The sequence below is a fragment of the Diadema setosum genome, chromosome 13 (genome assembly GCF_964275005.1).
Source record: "Diadema setosum chromosome 13, eeDiaSeto1, whole genome shotgun sequence".
In the NCBI taxonomy this organism is placed as follows: Eukaryota; Metazoa; Echinodermata; class Echinoidea; order Diadematoida; family Diadematidae; genus Diadema; species Diadema setosum.
Window position 1 is genome coordinate 35065129 of NC_092697.1, and position 14680 is coordinate 35079808.

General features: G+C 37.1%; 1 protein-coding gene across 1 annotated transcript in view; it reads right to left on the reverse strand.

Moving 5' to 3' along the window:
• Positions 1 to 1162: 1162 nt before the first annotated feature.
• The window catches only part of LOC140236823 (uncharacterized), a 56914-nt gene continuing 43396 nt past the window's right edge, over positions 1163 to 14680 (reverse strand). Inside the window, exons 3-4 of the mRNA XM_072316760.1 lie at positions 3431 to 3555; positions 1163 to 1285 (exon numbers count right to left, since the gene is read on the reverse strand). Coding sequence (XP_072172861.1) covers positions 1163 to 1285; positions 3431 to 3555 — 248 coding nt within the window. The remainder of the gene's footprint in view (positions 1286 to 3430; positions 3556 to 14680) is intronic.

The window sequence follows — 14680 nt, forward strand, 5'->3', positions numbered from 1 at the left end:
CTTTTTTATCGTGAATTATGCAGTTTATTTTGTGTAATTTTCATACACTGAAATTAAGACCATTTCAAAGGCAACGAATGGAAGAACATGAAGTGAAATTATTTTTTAAAAAAAGGGTCATGCGTATTTATAAAGCATTGCTTATGATACCGTTAATATCACTACGGGTAAACGGCTTTGCATTATTTTGTAAAGATGAGGGTATTATTAATGACAGATATATTCTCTCACGAAAAGGTCTGTAGTGTCTCTCACAAATTGATAATGAACAACCCAACAACAGCTAGAAAGTAATTGCTACTTGTTTGGCTTCGAAAATATCATTGTCCCTAATACTTCTCTGAATATCGATTGATGAAATTTTGTGTCAAGTTACTTTTAAAACAAATCTTAGCTCAAATGAAAGCTGGCCAAAGTTTTTCTTGGGAACATCAACCGGGCTGTTTTTCTACCCATATGTATGAACAACAACAAAAGAAGAACACTCCAATTTCCTTAATCGTGTTAATCGTAGACGGTATCAGATTTCGAATTTGTGGCGGACTAGGACGCTTAATCGCAAGTGCATTCACAAATTGGCACACACTTGGAGCTGAATTATCTGCAGCGATTTAATGAATTGCGATTATACGATAACGGATAAGATTGGCATCTGTTTGCTAAAGCGTTTGAGACTTCACAACTACAGCTACTACTGCCCGCGTACCCGTTTAGGAGCTGGTTACTCCTGCAAATACTGCGATCGTTATTCATTTTAATGGCAAGCAGAAAGATAAAATCTACTTTTCTTCCATGCTATAGTTTCCATAAAGGCTGACATTCAGTTATATTATCAAGCAGCCATGTTCGGACGGAAAGATAAAAAGCAACATGACCCTTTGAAGTCACAAGACAAAAACGAAGGTAGAAGGTAGAATGTTTTTATCTATTTTTTGTTCTGTAGACATGCTAAAGGTCTCCTGATTTACAATACACATTAATTCGTAATTTGAGCGTGAATAAACGCACCAGTGCGATGATATAGATACGTAAAGATGTGTAATCAAACCTGCTTCACTGACTGACATTTGTGGAAAGTCTTCCTCTATCGATTCACGCTTCTCGTGTCCATAGCAAGTGACTGACACCTCCCTCCAATAATATACTTACACCATGGCCTCCGCTACTTCCTCAAGATATTCCTTAAGGACATTAGACGCTCGCTCGCCCTCTGTTCGGTGGCTTCGTTCTCACCATCGTCTTCGTACGGTCTCATCGCTAACCTCTCAAGCTCGTCTTTTTCGAACTGTGGACGTCGATGACAAGGGGAAAGAACATTGAGTGTGTCAGGGGACGTCGAGAAGACATTATTAGTTCAGATATCACAGAACTTAAAGTCACTGGACTGATTTAAAGATACACCTTCATATCCCCGTCTTCATGAATAAAGATGGTGGATGTTCGTTAATCTGAATATGAGTCACAGTAGAAGGTGCGTTATTCAACTAACCTTCGGAATAACAAACTGTAACCAAAAAATATTGTGTGTACCCTTTCATGCCTTTAGAGAGAGCCGTGCTGAAGCTGATAAATTCTCTGTTCTTGGGTATTTTGATATTGGTATGTTAGTGTTCTAATTTCTCCGACTTATGTTATGCAATACAGAATAAGCTTATACTACTTTGACAACTATGAAAGTTGTAAGTTGAAAGAAAAACACGGCCCAATTATTGTCAGGCCGCAGTAAATGTCCGTGACCCCGAAAAGCTGGAGTGTGTGGCATTTCACATCCATTGTTTCCTGTTTGATACAATTTTTCCTTAGTACACTACTAGAGATAAATGTAACGTTTCAAAATTCAGCGTACTAATATTATTTGATATGTTCATGGAACTGATAATCTAATTTGTGCTCTATATCATTTGAAACCATTGCAAGGACAAGATAAATGATATCAAACTGTACATTATGGACATTTTAATTTTCGTCCCAGCTATCGGATAAATGATGGACCAAAAGGTACCTCGGGGTACCGCTTTGTAAGACGCCATCTCGTGTTCGTAAGACGTATATTTTACACACTGCCATCTGGAAGTCAAAATTTAGCATTCAGCAATAATGATCCCAATGGCAGTTCAGCCCTGTTATAACATTTTACCGTGATTACAATAATGATAATACTCGTAGTAAAAAGGGAAAAAAAAAAACACTGCTGAAAACTGTTTATCCAATAGTGGCGAACCAATGGAGCAAAATGGAGTCAAAAGGGGCCTGAGCTTTCGATCCTATAGCAGAATCTTCGTCAGAGGCAAAAGGACCTTGAGTAAAAGGACCCAGTGTGTAAAAAAGGACATTGTGTAAAAGAACCCAGTGTGTTTTAAAAAAAAATGTTTCTTCTGTCTCTGACGAAGATTCTGCTTGAATCGAAAACTCAGACCCCTTTGACTCCACATAATAATCATAAAAACATCTCTTCATTAACTTGTTTTTACAATTTTTAACAGTAATACAGAACGAGATTATTTCAATCCGCTAACTTTTCCCTCAGTAAAAAGTTATGCATAGTGTGCTGCTGCTGTCTGTGTGTGACACTGAGATTTCTGGTGCAGTGTGTGTTATGAGCGTGATGAGCGAAGTTGCGGTGCTGTGATACTGCTGCGCTTGTTGTTGCAACAAAATTTTCTTTCACAGTGCACTAGAAATTACTTTCAACCTTTTTTTTTTTCTTTGGTAACCCATCAGGGTACTGGCCAAAAAGAACAAATAAATTATTCAACAAAATGGCGGATTTCTATTTCGTACCCGAGGGTGCCAAACACAACATTGAATGATGAATAAATTTGTCTCAATGTAGACTGATTTTTTTTTTCTCAGTCATCATTTTGAAAACAAGCAATGCATATTTTCACACTCTAGAGATTTTATGAAACTGAGAAAGGACTGGCATAAAGATTGATTTCATCGAATAAGAAAACACTGAGCAGCTCCTCAACACGTCTGTTGTTGAGGAGGGTGCGATACCACCTGGCAGCAACACTCATGAGATAAGGAAATTCCGTTAATTTGGATTTTAGATTTACCGGTAATTTAACGATAGGACGTTAAATCCCACACAATTCTTATTTCAATACTTCACTCTTTAAACTGCGATGCCAAATCCCAATCCATGAATGAATTTGTTAGCTTTATTCATTTGTTTTCACACTTCATGGATGAGCGTCGTGGATTGATCGTGTACGTCTTATCCCAGGAAAATTAGATTTCCGAACCGATCAAAAAACATGCTGTGATTGAATACCGTAACCTTGACAAAAGCAAAATCTCAAACTATAATTAACCATATGTTAACACTGTAGAAAGAGCAAGCTGTAATCGGTAATCACTGTAATAGGAGACAAGGTGATGCAACATGAATCGATTCTTGAAATTCATGAAAACATGAAATACGTACCTTTAATAACCTGAGTACATTTCCTAACAAGTCACTCGTATTTTCAATCATTGTCATCAGTGATTCTTCCTCTTCGTCCATCGGCTCGATAACTTCCGTAAAACTCGTATCCTCCTGATTTTTCTCTGCAAAAGAATTGGTTAAGACAGGAAATATGTCAAAGCATTACATTGCTTAGCGGGTATTGTCGGGGGCAGTTGCCAGAATGTCCTATAAAATTTCGCGTCAGAATCGCGAGGGAGCTGTTTCACAAAGAACTTAAGTCGATATTAAAGATCAAGATTAACTTAAAACTATGAGATGCTGTATGCGTCTTTATTGATATCCTAGCTTCCGAATGACAATGAAGGTTTGGGACTTTTTACATGCAGGCATTAATATACAAAATAGGAAAAGTGGCAAAGGAATCTTTCCATAAATTTTGATAACAATTTGAAGTGGATTCTAAAAATATCAAATGAAACCAAGGAGGTATCGTACATACCTCCTTGATGAAACTGAACATGGGAAACTAATAGCATACCATAAAATGAAGTTAATTTTTAAGATTTTTTTAATTCATTGTAAAACACTCCCGCACACACACACACACCATACCTCCACCTTCCTCTCATAAGCAAAGTATTTTCCTGTCCTCAAGTTTATAGACCAAGACAACCTGACACTCACGTCGCCAAGTAAGTGAATACATTAATTTGACTACATATGTATAGTCAAACCTGTCAATAGCGGCCATCAAAGGGAGACGAAAAGTGGCCGTTGTCGACAGGTAGCCGCTATAGGCAGGGTCGTTTACATGGCTTTTCTCCTCGGGGGAATTGTATTTAGTGGTCGCATACGACAGGTGGTTGCTGTATATAGACGGTGGTCCCTATAGACAGGTTTGACTGTGTATACTCACGAGATGAAAGTGAAATATCACGTTTTGTAAATGTTATTTTACTCTGAAAATGTCAAACAACTTCCATTCATATGAACCCTTTCATGATATCTACGTATAGTTTTGCACATGAAGAAACAAAATGACTCATTTCACATTTTATTTGATACTTCTAATTGCTGAAGCAGCAATGTACTAGGATCAAATGTCATCAAGAGAAATTTATGGAAGAAAACATATTTATATTATATCATACAAAGGAAAAATAGTATCATGAATATATTTTCTCAGATAATCCACACAATATACCTGTAACTACGTGATTTACAACGTTAATAATCTGTTTACAACGACTATTCTAAATGACGGAATTAAACCTGTAATTTGGAGCAAAATGATTTTGAGGAACACCCGTAAGCAAAAAAAAAAAAAAAAAAAAAAAAGAGAGAGAGAGAAAAAGAAAAAAGAAAGAAAAGGAATCGTCTGCATTTAGCATTTAAAAATACGAAAGAAAAATGAAAGGTCAAATCATTGTTTATTCTCTTTTTGAAAAGCAAGATGATAAAGTAAGTCAATCACGTCAAACCTCCGGGAAACACTACACCATTACACTATCATGGCTCTGCGTCTAAGGATTTCAGGAGAGTATACCCTCTTGCATGTCAGCGATATTGCATCGCTCACACAGAATTCGTCTTGCACCTCGCCTGTGCTGTGATATCCGCTTATCGCACATGAATATAAACCATGATTGCAATACAATGCATATTCATGTCTTTATAGCGTTACCAGAGATATTCCCTTTGTGGATTTCAGCATGCCGTTTCTCAATGTCTTTTTTTAACATAAAACGATCCTTCGGTATACTGCTTTATAGATTGATTTTATCATTTTTTTTTTAAATCTTGCCAGAGTTGTCCATGGTTACTCACGCCATCTCGCCTTTTTCTGTTTATCATTTTCAATGTCCGTTTTTACGGAATCTTGATGATATTATGCAAGTTCAAAATTTCTTGATTGTATTTCATCATACTATTAGAAACCCTATAAAATCTTTGTCAACCAATGATATCAATGGATCTTAAGCCACATGTCACTGATATGTCTGTAATATAATGTATATTAGATAATGTGTGAATAGCAGAGAGAGAGTTCATGCAAAATGAATGGGATGAAGCAAGCCTCTATGCCTCTCGACTGAAGATTCTTGGCGTCAAAAAGGAAGGGATGAATCCTCAATGAACATACCCTTAATGCTCATATAACAAGTTAACGTTTGCTAGAAAACAAAGTTGTATATATCTTATATTCATATTTATAGTAGAGCAGATAAGCCGAAGAATTGTGCAAAATTTGACTAAAGCATGAAACTTTCACCATTGTTAGTACATGCTATAAGATTAATTTTAAGATCGGGAGGTAAGTCTGAATTGACCTCTGATGACCTCTAGAGGTCAATGACCTCAAAATCTAAGAAAATTGATATTTTGCGTCATTGGTTAATGATAAACACAGTAATGATGTACTAAAACTTAATATTTCTCACAGTGAAATTGTCTTTATGTTCCACAGAGCCCTGACAGGTTTCTACCTTTGACCTCTGATGACCTCCAGAGGTCAATGACCTCAAAATGTCAGAAAATTGATATTTTGCATCATTGGTTAATGATAAAACACAGTAATGATGTACTAAAACTTAATTTTTGTCACAGTGAAATTGTCTTTATATCCACAGAGCCCTGACAGGTTTCTATCTTTGACCTCTGATGACCTTCAGAGGTCAATGACCTCAAAATGTCAGAAAATTGATATTTTAATGCGTCACTCATAACTGAAACACGATAATTATGTACTAAAAACTAATTTTTGTAAGAGGAATTGCCTCAATGTTCCACTGAGCCTTTCGAGTCAGATTTCTACCTTTGACCTCTGATGACCTCAGATGACCTATGATGAGGCCAATGACCTCAAAATGTCAGAACATTGATATTTGGTGCAATTGGTTGACAAACATGATTTAGATGTTATATTCATTTGTATTACAATTGAATTGTTTTCCTATTCCACAGAGTAAGAGAAATTACTCACGTGTCTCTACCTTTGACCTCTGAGGAAGGTGACAGGTCAATGACCTCAAAATATCAGAATATTGATATTCTATGTATAGTCAATGGTCAACTTTGTAATACCCGATGTACAATCATTTATGCTATAATAGAAGAATCTTGTCATTCCATGGAACATTGGTCATTAGCCTGTGCATTATATCCAACTTTGACCTCTCAGGACAATGAGAGGTCACTGAGGTCACATGTGTAGGCTTACCTGTATTGATGTTTGGCTTCATTGGTGTAATCGTAAATGCTTAATCATGTACAAATCACGCCCTGATGTTTTGATCAAAGTATGTATGCATATTCCACAGAGCATTGGTTTATAGTAATAGGTCTCTGAAATGTGAGAGGTCAATTACTTCAGAAATAAGCTTAAGTTTCTTGAGTGATGGCAGTGACCTCAAATACAACTGTTATGTTTGGGTTAGTTATGTAGACTAGCAAATATAGGCAAATATGGCCATTATCTCGAAACTCGAGGAAAACAAGGCCCACGAGACTGATATACAGAGTGTTTAATCTATTCAGTGTAAGTCTCAAGGATCTTTTCCCCCATGTGTCGGACTCATTATGGGACTGGTTTGCCTAAGTGTCAAGCTCATGGGCAATATTTGCATAGTTTCCAGCTGGTGGGCCTGTATTGGCCAGTGTAAAGCTGGTGGGTTGTTACAGTATGACTGCGATGAATGACTCATGGTCCTGGAGTATACAGTCCACAGCTGCGACATCATGGACCATCTTGAAAACTTCGACATACTGTGAGGCCCAACATGCATTCCACATGAAGCAATCCTGTGTATTGCAACTAGCTATTGCCATCCGAGACCTACCCAGGGAATAGATAAGCATTCATGGCAAACCATGGAGAAAGCGGATTGTGCAAAATATTTTGGAGTTCCGATAGGAGACTCAGCTGGAATCAAATCGCCACAGCAGCTTAAAAAGACTCTCTCCAGACGAAGATACGAGTATCATAAAGTTCAGGTGGTTTGCTACTCCATGCCGCTCAGGACTGTCCTGGAATATGCATGCATCATCTGGGATCCATTCACCCAGGTGAAACATCATGAAGTTTGGAATGATCCAGAGAAGATATGCACTCTTTAGCTGCAATGACCATCATATGCAAAACAAGCAGTGTTACAGCCACACTTGAAAAACAAAACAAAGCAAAACAAAACAAAACTACAATGGCAATCCCTGTAAGAAAGTACAGCTCAGGCAAATTCAGCGATGATGTTCTGTATCAAGAACCCCACAATATTCACTCCGCAGGAAGTTGTGGCTCTATTGCTGCATTCTTCAAAAAGGGCAAATGACCAAAAATGTCAGGCATCATTTTGCAAGAACACAAAGTAGGCCTACTCCCAAAAAAGGTGGCGGCTACTCTCGGCCACTGTCTCTTGTATCTCTTTGAAACACTTCAGGAGAGAGATACTCAATATTCAGCTATGTTATTAAAGATACATATGTCTCTCTTTTTGTTTTTGCATTTGTTTGTTGTTTTTTGTTTCATATAGCTCTTTGGATACCTTCTTTAACCAATTAAGAAAAGGCTCCATGGCAGAATATTACAAGATTACACAGTATAATGAAGAAGAAGAAGAAGAAGAAGAAGAAGAAGAAGAAGAAGAAGAAGAAGGAGAATAGGAAACGAGATCTGCTGTCAGTGATGCAGAGCCAATACCAATCAGTTCCATGGCAGATCTTAGTCGGCACTGCAAAGGTTTGGATGTCTCTCTCTGTTGACAAAGGATATTCTAAAGCTCCAAGTAAGTCCATTGGGTGGTTTACATTGTCTGGGCATAGAGGGTTGGGTTGGGTATATGAGGATATGATGCTTTGTTATAACAATTAGGTCTGAGATATCTATTTTTTATGTTTGTTTTGACCATCCCGCATGGATCTCCAACGAAAAGGAATGATAATGTGTTAGACCCAGCCGCCACCGTGTTTTTTCAATAGATTTTGATATTACAGTGTAGTTGAGAAAAAAGTAACCGCTCATTGTCCTAAATGGAAGTCAAAATTGAACTGTGTGTGGAATACTCTGCATACAATTTTGGACACACACACACACAAAATGCATTTTTTTAAATATAACTATTATTTCATAAGCAGCTGGCCATTACAAAGCAATGAGACCAGACATCAATATTCTTACATTTTGATGCATATCTTTCAATATCCTCCAGGGGTCAGAGGATCATCGCTAATGTTCATGTGAAATGAGTACACGCCTTTTGAATTGCTCACTTTTATTGCTATAGAAATACACAATATGTGCATCATGTCAATCATTAAATATTGCATCAGTTTCATTTTCAGTCTTGGATTATTTTTTCTATGTACAAATAAAATCGTGGCAAAGTAAACAACTTTCACATCAAAATATAAACGAGAATACTAAAAAAGAAATTGATGTAATAACGTGCAAGGCAAATACCAGGCCTACATCATCTTAAGGTATACAGATGAAGGAAATCACCTTATTGATAAACAATTAACTTGACTGGGATAGCGACCACTGAACAATATTGTTTCTTAAAACTCTTCTTTTCAACAAGTGGAATAAAACACATGCACATCCTCCGCTTCATTCCTTTGAACCATGAACATATGCTTTTACATATTTTCCAAGTTCCCCCCCCCCCCACGTGAAAACAGATCGACACCCCTTGCTCTGTGCACATACCCGACTTAGATAATTACCTGAAAAGTTCTGCGGAATGAGTAACCACTTTTTTGGTAACAGAAATGCATGGTTTGTAAGCCCTACATTATAAACAGTTATTAACTATTAACTATCGCAATATCAATATTAACATCCTCACATTTCATTCGAGGTATTTGGCCTTGTGTGATTTTCATAGGAGAACGGTAATGGCTCGTTAATAAACAGGGCCTACGAGTGCTCTCTAAAACATCATCATGTTTACCATTGATGATGCCAAACCATTCTGATACTTTGAGGTCACTGACCTCTCGAGATCATCAGAGGTCAAAGGCAGAAACTCGTCTGTGTGCCTTGGAATATGAAGACGATGTCATTGTACACAGATATGCTTGTTTTGTACATCTCTACCATGTTTGACCTTTCACCAATGATGTCATACTTCAATATTCTGATATTCTGAGGTCATTGACCTCTCAAGGTCATCAGAGGTCAAAGGTAGAAACCTGTCTGCTCTTCAGAATATGAAGACAATTTCATTGTAAGACAGATATGCTTGTTTTGTACATCTTAACAATGGTTACCATTAACCAATGACATCACAGATCAGTATAATATTTTGAGGTCATTGACCTCCAAAGGTCATCAGAGGTCAAAGTTTAAAACCTGTCAATGCTCTGTGGAATCAGAAAATGGTTTCCCTGAAGTATAGATGCCTGTTTAGTGAATCATAACCACATATATCATTCACAAATGTCTAAAAACATCGATATTTTGATATTTAAAGTTCATTGACCTCTGGAGGTCATCAGAGGTCAAAGGTAAAAACCTGTCAGTGCTCTGTTGAATCTGGAAATGATTTCTCTGTGGTATAAATGCATGTTCAGTGCAACATAACCACATATATCATTTGCAAATGTCTAAAAACATCGATTTTCTGATATCTAAAGTACATTGACCTCTGGAGGTCATCAGAGGTCAAATCAGACTTACCTCCCGATCTTAAAATAAATCTTATGGTATGTACTAACACTGGTGAAAGTTTCATGCTTTAGTCAAATTTTGCACAATTCACGTGATTTTGAGGGCTTATCTGCTCTACTATTAGTATTTCTCGCCTTTTAAAATCGCTAGTTTTGATCATTTTTTTTTTATATCTATGCAGGCAAACTTACAGAGTCCATCCATTGGTAATCGAACCCTCCCGTCTTTTGTATCTCATTTGTAGTTGGTCATAACAATTAATCAATCAATCAGTAACCACGTCCTAAACATACGTATAGTGAATTAAAGAAAATTTCCAGAAAATTAAAGAAAATCTGCAAAACAGTATAGTAGAGGAATAAGATTCACTGTTAGTCGCACGTATTACACTTTGTGACAGTGTTTGAACATGTGTGATATCGTTTTCCTCCGCATTGTGTCGACAAGGGGCATCGCTCTTCAAAGATTAAATCTTGCTTGGCTTTCACGTAAACTTGATGGATTTATCACTTACGCAAATACAGAAAACGCTTTCATTACAAAAACAGTTTGTAATTCCCAGAGAAGTATGTAAGAAGAAGTACTAAAGACGTGAGTGTGTTCACAAATGGAAGTAGGATTAAAGGAAGTAAAACTTGCAAATATGAGGGAAATGTTAAGCCCATGGTGTAGGAATATAGAAGTCCGACGTTTGCTCTTTGTTTGTTTTGTATACACGATTTTCTTTTACGATCTATACCGACAGATCTAGATGGACTTTGGGTCTTCAGTAACTTGTCATCAGTTTCTATTAGGCGAGTGTTCATAAAATCAACCAAGATCAATTACAAGACGCCAACCTTGCTACCAGTCAACCGAGTTGAATGTCCGCTATAATCCTTCCCAGGACATTAAAGAGCGACGATAATCTACAAGTCGTCCAGCGCAGGTTGAAAGTTTAAAAAAGAAAATGGTGCTCATTACTCATGACATCACAAGACATCGAAATCAAGAGTCCCGGATGCAACAGTGTGGACCATCATCCTATAACTTTTCATCTCCGTCTATGAACACGCTGTCCTCCTTTAATCATTTTCTCGACCCCGCCCATCTTTTCTGTTTTTTTCTAAAGTCATCTTTTTTTCTTCCCATCGTGAGAGATACACTCTCCCTTTCTCTCACTCCATCTCTCTCTAACTTTCTCCCTCTCTTTCTCCATGAACGCATGAGAGGGCATAAGTTCCCTCCGAAATTAAAAACATGACCACTTTGTATTCATTTAAGAAGGCTGTAAAACTTCACCTCCTTAAGCAGTATTCCCCAGGATAATATTCTGATTTCTTTATTGTTATGCGTTATAATCAAATATATATATATATAGGTACTAGTGTATATTATGTATATGGGCATGTATGTATGTATATTATCATGTGTCTTCCAATACATAGTGTACTGTGCACACTTAACCGCGATATATTTTGTATGTATGTATATCATGTGTCTTACCAATACTGTGCACATTAACCGCGATATATTTTGTTATTTCATGTCAGATAACCACATGTAAGAATGCTTTGTATCCATTTATTACCATTTTCATAGTGCATATTCGGTTATTACTACGGCAAAGGCAACTGAACGTGTTAAATTTAATCGCAGACGCATTTGTCATCATTACTGTAAAGTAGCTGTAAAGTACTTGGAGTGGTACACATACAATCTGTAATTTTCCCTTCCCCTTACCCTTCCCTCTCTCTCTATCCCTTATTCTATCCAGAGTAGCTAAGTATAGGGTCTCCATACCGTCAAGCCCCGGCTTATTTTGGAGACCCTTCTGTTTAAGTTCCCTAAGCTGTTTGTATTTGTCTTATTTTGCACTAAAATATGTGTTGATGTACTGTTTGTCATAAATGACTTGTACACAATCATATCTGATGTAACGGAATTCAGCAGAAATCAAATCAAGTTACTCTCTCCTTTCAGGCACCAGTGAACTCAAGTAAGGTCTTGTTCACTTCACAAACCATGCATTTAATCGAAGAAATTTGGACCTCTTTCTTCATTGAACCTCTTTGAGTTCATACACGAACAAAAATAAAACAGATACACCTTCGTCAACTGTGATTAGTAGAAATATGAAATTTATTATTTTAAGGCCATGTTTCAAACATTGCAATTATTAAAGACATTGAGGCCTTTCAATTAAAAAACATATGTTAGCTGCGTATACAATCAAACGGATTCTTTAAAAAACAAAAAGATATGACCGCGCAAGGTAGTTGTTTATAGTCAATTTATGAAATTGATGACTTACAGATTTTCTTCTGAATTTGTTCGAGAGATTTAAATCTCTGAACTCTCATAAAATATTTCAGTGAAAATCAAAGTATTACCTTCAAGGTATGATATTCATTGGAGCCCATGAACAAGTTTGTCAGGCTCTTCTCTGTAATTATATACAAAGTGTGTCTGTAGTTGCCCTAATGATACTTAGTAGTGAATACATGGATGCACATTATTGTAATGTTAATTATGCAATAACAATAACATGACTAACATTATAACAATGTCGAAAATATGCGAGAAGCTCGAGAAAGAGAAAATAGATACATCGAGTTGTCATCTCCAAGCGGTGCTTTTGACCTTTTTATAATCTGGCACAATAGAGTGAGTTGATTAGAATATATTTGCGCATCTACATGCTTACTCTCTGTGTTTCAGAAATCTAACTAGAGCGGAGTCGAAAGACTAAAAGTCAAGCATGGGAACAGAGCTGCCATGACGTGTTACGGAGGAAGATGCCACGTCTTATCGAATTCAGACATTCTGCGAAAACTGCACTGCACTGTGCAAAGAAGACCAGCCAATATTTTCTCAAGTCACTTCCCTGCCAAAAACACAAAAGTCCAAGTTTATTATGATTGCAATCAGGCCACGGTTCCTCCGGCAATATCAAATTTGCTTATTATCCAGCGTCAGGATTCCGTCGGCGGACTCGAGCAACAAAACAGGGCCGCCCAGAACCACGCGCGCTCTCAGGCTAATAACGTCAATATTTAAATGCAAACGAAAAAATATACACACCTAGTTCCGGTTACACTTTGTCTTGGCGATCGGGTGGTGTTAGCTCACGTGTCGCCTTACGGTGACATTGAGTCCTAATCATTTTGAATAATCGCTTATTAACTTCCGTCAAGGGAAAACGTTTGGCCAGCGTTAGCTTCTCGCCACGCAAGATTTGCGTCGGTACGTTTCCACGAATTCCAAGCATGCTAATGCCATTCCATATAAAAAGAGACAGTTTGAAATTGAACCGTCTTGCGTAGTTTGTCGGTATCCTCAAGAGATCGAAGATCATTAAAATCATCACAAAAATACTCACTTTAGGCAATGTACATAAATGATGTCTAAATTATCGTTAGAGTATAGTTCTCTGAGGGAATTTTTGTTCTGATTCCTGAGTAATTATTGTATGGACATGTCCTCCGGTCATTCCAGGTATATTCTACAGGTATCTTGAGTCTTCTGGCTCACAAATCCTAGTGTGACTTTCTTGCACAAACGGGGATTAAAGGAAAATTCAACCCTGATATTATGTTGCTCTGTATGAAAACAACAAAAAGTCTTATATAGAAACAGATCAGTCTGTGAAGATTTGGGAAATAGATATTTAAGACACACAAAAAGTCGTGTAATGTAAAAGCTTAGTGACTGAGAACAATCGCCAACTTGGTGTGTTCATGAGGCAGTTATCCATTGGATTTGCACACACACACACAAAAAAGAGATCCAAAGAAAAAATGTGAAACACGTAAGTGTTACTTATATAATATGGGAGTAATACGTTTTGCATCTTCTTCCCTAGCAGAAGTTCTGTCTGTGCTCAATATTTGAGAAATAGTGAAAATAAGTGAACTGTTGTGTACAAACCAAGAGAGAGCCGCTTAATATTAAGATTGCACAGTGACTCTTATTCTCCTAACTTTCACATTTCTATAACTTTTTAAGTGTCTGATTTTTTTTTCCAAACATTTTCATTGATTTACTTCTGACTCAGGTTTTTTTTTTTCATTTAAAGCAACATAATATCTAGATGATAGTTCCCTTTAAGACATCGGAACATCTTCCAATAGTCGAGCCCTTTCCTCCCCCCCCCCCCGTGAATTTGAGAATACTCGACCTAGATATGTAGTTCACTGCTTAAATTACCTTTTTTTTTTCCCTTAAAACAAAGGTCTCCTTCCATATTGCAATAATCAAAATAAGATCTTAATGCTGCTTCCAAAAAAACACAAAAGACAAAGAGAAGGAGGAAAGGAAGAAAAGTATGTGAGGAAAAAAACATTTCGTTATGTTGTTGTGGTCACACATAAGCGGTTCTGCTACACAGGAAACATTTCTGTGTGTGTGTGTGTGTGTGTGTGTGTGTGTGTGTGATTTTCGTGATAGAACTGTTGAAGGTAAACCAAGACATATCTGCGCATAGTTTCAAGGTATGATCATGTTTCCTCACTACTAACATATATGTACGATATTACACTTTGATGCTCTAACCCCGCTATGTTCTGGGTCCTGAACAGATAAGCAAACAAGATGCATGGTATTGTTTAAGCCACCCT